Source organism: Arachis hypogaea, chromosome 14, assembly GCF_003086295.3.
Source record: "Arachis hypogaea cultivar Tifrunner chromosome 14, arahy.Tifrunner.gnm2.J5K5, whole genome shotgun sequence".
NCBI lineage: Eukaryota > Viridiplantae > Streptophyta > Magnoliopsida > Fabales > Fabaceae > Arachis > Arachis hypogaea.
Genome location: NC_092049.1, coordinates 101048188 through 101058456, shown reverse-complemented (window position 1 = coordinate 101058456; position 10269 = coordinate 101048188). Strand labels below are relative to the sequence as shown.

General features: G+C 32.3%; 1 protein-coding gene across 19 annotated transcripts; it reads left to right on the top strand.

Moving 5' to 3' along the window:
* The first annotated feature begins 1124 nt into the window (after positions 1-1124).
* On the top strand, positions 1125-8927 carry LOC112743575 (isochorismate synthase 2, chloroplastic). Of its 19 annotated transcripts, none has more exons than XR_011871025.1 (18): positions 1125-1437; positions 1648-1807; positions 2422-2519; positions 2631-3040; positions 3931-4048; positions 4153-4269; positions 4350-4496; positions 4841-4915; positions 4997-5065; positions 5298-5416; positions 5512-5569; positions 6091-6201; positions 6357-6441; positions 6592-6628; positions 7278-7372; positions 7767-7828; positions 8158-8261; positions 8737-8927. XR_011871025.1 is itself a non-coding variant. In XM_072214347.1 (17 exons), exons 2-16 carry the CDS (start codon positions 1777-1779, stop codon positions 8212-8214), a joined length of 1683 nt encoding a protein of 560 aa, XP_072070448.1. In that variant the 5' UTR covers positions 1125-1437; positions 1648-1776; the 3' UTR covers positions 8215-8232; positions 8737-8927. The 19 variants fall into 19 exon arrangements, 5 of the variants coding, with proteins under 5 accessions (XP_072070448.1, XP_025648628.1, XP_025648627.1 ...); XR_011871023.1 differs by having other exon boundaries at positions 7736-7828; positions 8158-8232; XR_011871027.1 differs by having other exon boundaries at positions 7275-7372; positions 8158-8232.
* The last annotated feature ends 1342 nt before the right edge of the window (positions 8928-10269 follow it).

Sequence of the window (10269 nt, the reverse complement as noted above, 5' to 3'; positions counted from 1 at the left end):
TTTTATCTTTTCGAAAGGGTGCATTATCATTACATTTCCTTCGGGGAAGGGCCTAGTTGTTTCTAGTTTCAACCCAAAAAGATGCATTTCTATGCGGGAAAATTTGAAGTAATGTATGGATTTTTAAATAAAATAATACTGTATTTACACATATATGAACTTTTGGACAAAGAAAAAATTATATTTTGCATTTGGTATCATATCTCATTCACATGTGCACGAAAAAAATAAATCTCATCCGCATGACAAACAAGTAAAGCAAAATGTTCACTTATTTCGTTTGCAAACGAGTTAAGAATAGATAAATAAAAACACAATCTAATCTGATTCAAACAATGTTATATCGATTTGGTTTAGGATTTTACATCGTTTAAAAATTAGATGGGATTTAAGAATTAAAAAATATATATCGTGTGTGTACTTTTTGTTTTAAAAAATAACCAAATTGGAGACAGATCAAAATTTGTAGTTAAAGGAATTACAGATTATTTCCAAAATTCTTAAGATAGAAATATGATAATTCTATGTGCAGTTTAAAGTAAAAAAAATATTCTTAAGTAATTTTTATTTTTTGGAATTGAAATATCACTAATTTAATTTCTATTTCACTCTTGATTATCTTTACATTATGTTTGATTGGAGAAAAAATTAATAAAAAAAATAAAAAAAGAATAAAGAATAATATTTTTTTTATTTGATTATCAAAAATTTTTTTTTATGTATATCCCACTAAAAAATTTTTCTTTCCATCATAAATAAAAAATATTATATTTTTTATATTTTCAGTATTATTTTTAATTATATTATTATTAACAATTATTAATATAAATTTAATTTTAATATATTATTATAATAGAGATTTATATTTAAATATTATATATATTAAATAAATAATTTAAATCAAATATATAAAATTATAATATTTTATAATATTTATAAAATATAATAAAACATAAATAAATAAAAATATTTATATTTTATTTTATAATAAAAATATTAATATAATTTTATATTATTATGATTCTTTTTATTTTTTTATTCAAACAAATTTTTTTATTTATTTTTTATTCATCCAAATAAAATTTAAATAACTCTATTTTTAATTTTTTTTTATTTTCTTTTCTACGTCCAAACAAAATTTTAGTTCGCGTCAAATTAAGATTTTCTGATTTTGGCTAGACTCAATCCGGTCACGCTCTCAGCCTCTCATTCTCTCACTCAGTCTGCCACCGCCACCACCACCGCCACGGCACGGTCGCTGCCACGTCGCCGGCTCCTCTGCATCTCCGCCACTGCGTCATCGCCTCCGTCCGTGGCTCGCCTTTGCGTCTTCGTCCAGCGTGGCTCGCCATCGCTGCTGCCTCTCCCTCGCCAGTCTCTGCTTCGCCGTGCTTGGTCTCCCTCTTCTCTGCCCGCGTTCCGCCTTCACATCATCAGGTATGCTTTTTATATTTTTTTTAGTTATTCAGTTATTGGGTTATAATTTGATTAACTGATGTTGATGTTAACTGATTCAGTTGATTCTTGATTGTTGTTGATTATAATTTGTTGGTTTTGTGGCAGATTATTTAAATTTTTGTTACAGTGTAATATATGTAGGTTTAGTGGTTGATTGATGTTTTTACGTTTTTGATTATTGGTGTTTAGGATTGATTTTGTTGCTGGGCTATATTGTTGCTCTTCTTCTCTGCCTCGGCCTCTGCCTCTGCCTCGTGCCTCCTCTGTCTCTGCTTCTGGCCCTATCCACCTTGTGCCTCCTCTGACTTTGGTTCTGTGATGGGAACACTGACAATTTTATTGAAACACTGTGAGATGGTTCTGCTTCTGGACTTCTGCTTTTTTTAGTTATTGTATATTGATTTTTAAAACTTGATTGTTGCTGTTTCAATGTAGATTTAGAATAGATAATTTGATGTTTTATTGAATGGCACTTGAAAGCAAATTTGAAAGCAACTGGAATTTGATGCCAATTGAAATTTGTATATAAATTGTTGCCGTTTTAAACTTTTCATGTATGGTTAGAATAGGAATTTGATGTTAATTGGAATTTGTATAGAATACTTGATTGTTGCTGTATTAATATTTGATTCTTGTTATTTTAATGTAGATTTAATACTTGATTGTTACTCTTATTGTTACTATTATATGATTGTTTTAATATAGGTTTAATGCTAATTGGAATTTTTCTACTAGTTATTTTTAGAAATTAAGATTTGATTGTTGTTATAGTGTTAGTGAAGACATTTATTTCCTACTAATATAAGTTTAATACTTGTTGATTGACTACTTATTTTTATTTAAATGGGACCGGATTAACCGGTTCAACCGGTGACCCAACGGTTGAACCAATAACCCAATAACTCAGTAATCTAATCGAGTCAATCACCGGTTCGGTTCTGACAACTATGCTTATGGCAACAGCTTCTACTTACAAGTCTCTCACAAAATGCACAAACATCTTCCTCTTATTTCCTCTCTCCAAGAAGCAACACTCTATTTACACTCTTCATTTTCACCAAGTAATACTCCTCTCTCACTTTTAATTCTTTCTTTATCTTCCAAATTTCCTCTTAATTATGTCGCTATCTTAAATATTTACACTAGTCATATGTTTTTTATGTTATTGGTAGAGACCATTGTGCCATGGATGCTATCTTTCAATGAATGGCTGCAGAAAAGGACATTCAAGAGAGCCTGTTGGGACAATAGAGACACAAACGTTGGAACCGGTTGCAACAACTTCAATGGCTTTGTACAGCCTGAAAATGGCAATTTCTAAGATGAAATCAGAGCCTCAATTTCGGAGCTCTTCAGGCATAGTGAGGCTGCAGGTCTCCATTGAGGAGGAAGAGGTCGAGGCCATTGATTGGCTCCACTCACAGAACCACCTGCTCCTTCCTCGCTGCTTCTTCTCCGGCAGGGAACACAATTCTTTTGATTCTAATGGCAGAAGCTTGGTTAGCGTTGCTGGTGTTGGCTCTGCCGTTTTCTTTTGCCAGCCACACCCGTTTTCCTATTGGGATTGGGTATCCATTAGGAGGTAAGTCATTTTTTTACTTCAAGAAACAAATTAATTATTATCATGTTTGTAAAATGTTAAAGTAATAACATTTGCTTTTAAATTATTTTTTTTTTGTAACGGGTTGGACGTGTCCAGTATTGTAGAGAGTTATTTTTGTAGTTAGGATTTGGGTAGAGAGATTTTAAACCTGCAGATAGAATTGAGTAGGCTTTTAGAAAGATTTTACAACTACATATATGATTAGGATGGAACTTATCCTATTCTACTCATCCCCACTTCTAACATGGAAGTTATATTACACCCTTTTCTTGGCCTGTGACTCACGTTAACGCAAGATGCTTGTGTGGACTTGTATCTATCTTTTTTTTCTTTTTTCTTTTTTTTCTATAAGTGAAAAACCATAATACCAAACCAGATACCACATTTAGACCCAAAACCTTAAAGCAAAAAGTTTATTGGTTTTCTAAATTATATACACCTTATTCTTTTTTAGCCGATGGGGACTTTTTAACCACTTAAAACTTGAAATTCCAACATAAATGATTGAGAAAAAGGAAGAAGGGACCCCTTTCATTGAACATACATAGTGGTAGAGAGCAAGAACTAGAGGAAAGGGAGAAGAATTGAATGTGACATAAGAGTGATTAATCTCATATTGTAAGAGAACATGAAATTCTTTGATGTGTGCTTTTTAATCAATAATGTTGCTTACAGGTGGAAAGTTTCTTAGATAACTTTCTATCCACTAGAAAACAGTTTAACAAAGACCAACCTAAAATTTGATAATCAAGTTAAACCTTTTCAGCACCATCCTTATATGCAGCAGCAGCCCCTGATATTCTTCCATTGAATGCTTATTATTGTTTTGCTTTTGTGTTTAGTTCTTGATAAAACAACTTACTTTCAAGGTTTCTTTCCGAGAGCTGCCCATTGATTCGTGCATACGGAGCCATCCGATTCGACGCAAAAGCTAAGTTGTCAGTAGAGTGGCTGCCTTTTGGTTCTTTCTACTTCATGATTCCTCAGGTGCATACATTGTATTCTTTCAGAAAACAACTAATTACTATTCCATTGTTGATAGTATTTATAGCATCAGCAGCTAGATATACCAAGCCCAAAAAAATTGACAGGTTGAGTTTAATGAGCTTGAAGGAGGATCGATGCTCACTACGACCATTGCGTGGGACAATACAATTTCTTGGTCATGGGAAGATGCAATCAATGCTCTCCAAGACACCCTTAGCAAGGTTATTCCAAATAGATTGTGTTACTTATTATTAGGCAGAGATTTAGTTCAGAGTTCAAACTTTACAATTTTGGGCTGCAGGTTTCTGCTTCGATTGTGAGGTTCCCAAAACAAGCTCCTCCAACATTAATATTAAGTAGCCATGATATTCCAAGTAAAATAGATTGGGATATTGCTGTTAACAGAGCTTTGGAGATGATAAAGAAAAACAACTCCTTACTAACCAAGGTAAACCTATAATTGTTTCTGCCATGTTTTGATTTCTTACATTGATATCATAACTTGCGCCTCACAAGAATTCATTTGAAAATACTCTCTTTAACCATGTGTAATCATTCTGTCTCATATGCGTGCATGTCGATTACTGTTTTTATGATCAACTAGGTAGTACAAGATAGGATTCCAAGAATTGTACTACATTACAAATTTATTTTCTTTACCTTTTATCTTATATATATATATAGGAGTACTATTTTCATTGGTCAAAACAAAAAAAATCATCCGGGTCTCTGTCTCATCAACTTTTTAAGTCATTTTAAAACACTTTTTTTTTTGTTACATTGGAAATTCAGGTTGTGCTAGCTCGTAGCACAAGAGTAGTGCCTACTACTAACATTGATCCGCTTACGTGGTTAGCTTGCTTAACGGTATTGAAATCTTCTTTCAATTTTGACACTTAAAAAATGGTGTCTTCACATCAAGAAGTAATGAATTTCAAATGTGTGTAGGTTGAGAGCGAAAATGCATACCAGTTTCTCCTTCAGCCGCCAGATGCACCTGCATTTATTGGAAATACAGTAAGTGTGCCCGTCCGACACATCTAACTATAAGTCTATAACTTATTTCATTGCATGCTACATGCTGAAAATTCCAGAATTTATATCCAAAACATGAATTTTACTTTGTTGTTAGTTTTCATAATTTGAGTCATCCAATGGATAACCTGTTTAAGAAATATTCAGTGAATATCAACAATAATGAATTCTTCTGCTTTGTTGCCATTTTAATTTCTATGAACTTGATGAGTAGCCAGAGCAACTATTTCACAGAAAATGGCTCCACATTACTAGTGAGGCTTTGGCTGGAACTCGAGCTAGAGGAGTGTCGATGGCATTGGATCGTCAAATAGAACTCGACTTGCTTACAAGGTTAACTTATATTCCTTGATGCCTGTGGTTACCACTATTTACATTGTGTCTAGCTCCCCAAGTTTGTTGTATAAGTTTCTCTCACATATTTACAGTCCAAAGGATGATATTGAGTTCACCATAGTAAGAGATACCATAAGAAGAAAATTAGAGGTGAGTTTCTTTGACTTTTTTTTCTTGGTGAATTTCACTTTTTGTAGTAAATATTGTTTTCCTAGACGCTCCTTACTAAGTAAGGAGTGCTGTACTCCTTGTTAATTGGAAATCTTAGCTCTCTATTTATTATATTTTATATCAATGACTTAGATTTAAAATTTAGAATTTATGATTTAGGGTTTAGAGTTTAGGATTTAGAGATTAAGTTCAGATATTTAGAGTTCAAAATTTAAAATTTAGAATTTAGAGTTTAGAATTTAGGTTTTAGGATTTATGGAGTTCAAAGAGGGGTACACTCCTTACTTTCTCCGGAGCGCATTAGCATTTGCCAAGTAAAACTCAAAACAAATTGTCATTGACAATGGGAGTATTTTGTTTTTTGTGCAATGCCAAACTCAGTATGCAGTTTAATTTACCATATTACCTTCTCCATCTTCTTGTAGTTATGTTATACCTTCCATGGTTATGATTATGATAAGGATAAAACTGGTATCTGTTTTTTTTTTTTTCGTCAACAGGGAGTGTGTGAAAAAGTTGTAATCAAGCCAAAGAAAATGATAAGAAAGCTCCCTAGGATCCAACATTTATTTGCTCAATTAGCCGGCAGGTTAAGAAGTGAAGAAGACGAGGTAATCATAGTAAAATTTGAGTGCTATGTACCCTACTTTTACTCCTTTAAATGTTCAAATTTTTAGTTCTTCAAATGAAGTAATTTTATTAGTACCCACAATACAAGGTTGTGAATCTTTCTTGCTTTCTTTTCTTTTTTTTTTTCTTTTAATAGTTTGAAGTTTTGTCATCTCTTCACCCAAGTCCAGCAGTTTGTGGGTTTCCAACAGAAGAGGCACAACTTTTAATTGCAAAAACAGGTGCATCCATTTTCTCTACACCATTATTATTTCTGATGTTTAATCCTTTTTTTCTTTTAGGGTACTTTTAGCAGTAGTTACATTTTCTTATAGATTTTTTTAATATAATATTCTTTACTTAACCTAAAAGAGGAACATAAATTTTTGTAGGGCCTGAAAATCCATGCAAGCTAGCTTGTTGACAATGGTGATTGGTGGTCATGCATTTCACTCTAATATGACTGCATATTTTATGCAACTAGAAAATGTTGTGATTTGGCAGAGTGATTATTAGAGGAATCAGAGTTGTTGATTAATATGAATCAGTGTAAATTTTGTTACTGAAAATATGTCAATTTCTGTTGGATGAATTTTCTTGACTTACAATCCTAGAACCCTATTTCTTTATTAAAAAAATCTTTTTGTTGTTGAGAAATTCTGTTTCAATACGTGAAAATGGAATTTCTTGATTTTCTGGGAAATAATTCATGCCTTGGTAGACAAGCTTATACATGCCTTCCAATTGAGTGTTAGTTTATGAACATCTAAGGTTCATTTTGGTCCTCAATTTTGTAAGGCGATACATTTTAGTCTCTGAAATTTCAAAAAGAGCATTTTGGTATAAAGATGGGACAAAAATGAACAACAAAATCAAGGAGCAAATGAACCTTCACTCATTTATGAAACATGTGATATGTTTGGATTGGTATTAATCATCTTAGAGCATGATGGTCAATGAGGTGATAAAAAAAGAAAATGTGGTTGATGTTTCAAGTTTGGTTTGACCAAGTTATGATTTCTATTCTCTTGAGTAAACTTAAGTTAATTTTTTCATTTTTTACATTGATGTTCAGAAGTATTTGATAGAGGGATGTATGCCGGACCTGTTGGTTGGTTCGGCGGTGGAGAGAGCGAGTTTGCTGTTGGCATCAGGTCAGCATTGGTGGAAAAGGTTAGCTGTAATTTTTAGGGTTTTTTCCTCCTTAGTGGAGAAAAAAGAGGTGCCACACTGCCACATATAGTTTGCATAGATTGATATTATTATCAGATTTTGATAAGTGATTAGTGTTTGTAACACGTATATAAAGGGAAAAAGTGATAATTCTATTGCTTAAGTAGCAGTAAGTACCCTTAATATTATTATTATTATTATTGTACAAAATTTTTCTGTTTTCCCGCTGAAACTGGTAGGAATGATATTTATAACAATTCAAGAAATACCTATAATTTCAAGTACCCCATTATTAGTATTAGCAATAATATTTAAATCTCTAAAAGCAAGCAAATCATACGAGTTTATTCAATCTCTTTTTAGGATCATGGTGTATTGATATATGCTGGAACAGGGATAGTGGAAGGAAGCAATCCTTACTTGGAGTGGGATGAACTAGAACTCAAGACATCTCAGGTGAATTTGTAAAAAAAAAAAAAAAAAAAACCATCTCATTTTGTAGGTGGAATCTTTTATTGCTGATTTTGCTATTTTGACAACTCGAAAAAGGATTAAACATTTGTTTTAGTTTTTCATAGATCATTATTTAAAATGTTTGGTTTTGTCTATGCTTAGTAAATGCTAACGTGACAGGTTAAATACTAATATAGCAAGTTGAGACAGGTTAGCATTATATAGATTGAGACAAATAATAGAATAAGAGAGAGAATGAGATCGATCTAAAACTGATATAATGTTATGTGACAAAAATTGATTGCATCAATTGTTGCTGACATGTTTTGTAGTTCACCAAGTTGCTCAAACTTGACTTGCCTCTCAGACAAAAAGTAGACTGTAAATGAGCTCCATCAACTGATTCGGTTAGTGTCTTCGATATCTATTTATGCTGGTAAACTTCCTAAACTACCATTCATTTCATTTTTCATTTTCTCTTGGGAGGTCAAGGATTAATACCATGCCATTTAAGGTTGTCAAGTATTAATTGCAAGTTGAAAAATATTTATCAAAGAATTTTGATGCATAGCTTCTGGGGAAACATGTTTAGCTATTGATGGTCATTTTCGTTTTTATACATCTCATTAAAATAAAATTAAATCATCTAGATGATGGTAAGCACAAAGTAGACAAGCAAGATTTCTCAAAGTTAATATTTTCTTTTTCAATTTCTTTATACACAACCCTTAAAAAAAAGCATGAAAATCAATTTTTCGGTGGATTTAAAGATGATAGATTTTTCTTCATGATTCTAATACATCTGAGATATTATTATCTTGGTTTGAACTAGTTTTTGCATGTCAGTACAAAAATTGGTATATAGTATTTTTGCCACATAAAGTTTGAGATTATGCTGTTTCTTTTCTTAGGTGGAGGCTTTGGACAATACAATATAGAATTTATGTATGTTACTTTAAAGACTCAATTACTACTCTTAGTGTAGATTCAACTACTTATTAGTATTCATGGGTTGAAAAGCCATGACAGCAATTCTTTCTCCCGAATACTTGTACTCTTTTGAGCAAAGAAATATAAAAAGAGAAACTTTTGGGTGCAGTAATTTTTAGTATTTTGTTGTTATTATTTGGTCAATACAAATATTAAATTGTCTTTAACAAATAAATTTTACTAATTTATGTGTGCAAACTCTGAAAGATGTGGGTGCAAATTGTATTAATTCATGTGTAGAATTCTGGTATATGAGTGCAAATTGTATGCTTCGTGTGTGCAAAACGTCTGTAAATATGGGTGTAAATTATTGCTGGTTAAGTACTGACAAAAAATAATAATATTTACTGGTCATGTAGTATTGCTCTAAGAAAAAACATTGTATTAAGAATAAGAACAATATATATACACTAGCAGAACGAGAGATTTGGATCAGGTTAAGTGCATAAAGAATAAAGTCGGAGAGGTTTTGGCTCAAGATGACAAGATCAATAAAATGTAGAAGAGCTATTTTTACGAGTTATTTAATGAAGGATAGAAGATTTTTCCAAGCCTTGGTCGGTTATGCACGAGAGAAGATCAGAACTTCGACTACTATCAAAGGATTTGAGACTTCGAGGTAAAAAAGACTCTAAATAGGATGAAAAATGGTAGGGCAGTAGGAATTGATAATATTCCGATTGAAGTTTGGAAGGGCCTTGGAGAGAAAGGTATCAGTTGGTTAACCAAGTTTTTTAATGAGATTTTAAAGTCAAAGAAGATGCCAAATGAGTGAAAAAAGAGCACCTTAGTACTTATTTACAAGAATAAGGGAGATATACAGAGTTGCATAAACTATAGAGGGATCAAGCTCATAAGTCATACCTGAAGTTATGGAAAAGGTGATAGAACAGATGCTGAGACAAGGGACACAAGTAACATAGTAATAAAAGGGAGAGGTATCGTAGTAATAAAATGGATTCACATATGTTTATTGATTTAGAAAAAGCGTATGATAAGGTGCTAAGGGAGGTCTTATAGAAGGCTTTGAAAAGGAAGAGAGTAAGGATCGCATATATTCGTGCAATTAAAGACATGTATGATAGGGCTACAACTAGTGTGAAGATTCAATGTGGTGTGACAGAGAAATTTCCTATTATTGTAAGATTACACTAGGGATCATTCTTAAGTCTATATCTTTTCACATTAGTCTTGGAATTACTCACAAAGCATATCCAAGAGCTTCTCCCATGGTGCATGTTTTTTGCCGATGATATTGTCCTTGTGGGAGAATTAAGGGAAGACCTAAATAAGAAGTTGGATTTACGGAGAGAAACTCTAGAAGTGTATGGTCTGTGCATAAGCCGTAGTAAGACAAAATATATGAAATGTAAGTTCAGCCGCTGAAGGAAAAATCCTAATATAGAGGTGAAGATTGGAGAAAACATCTTATGAAAAGTAAAAAGTTTTAAGTA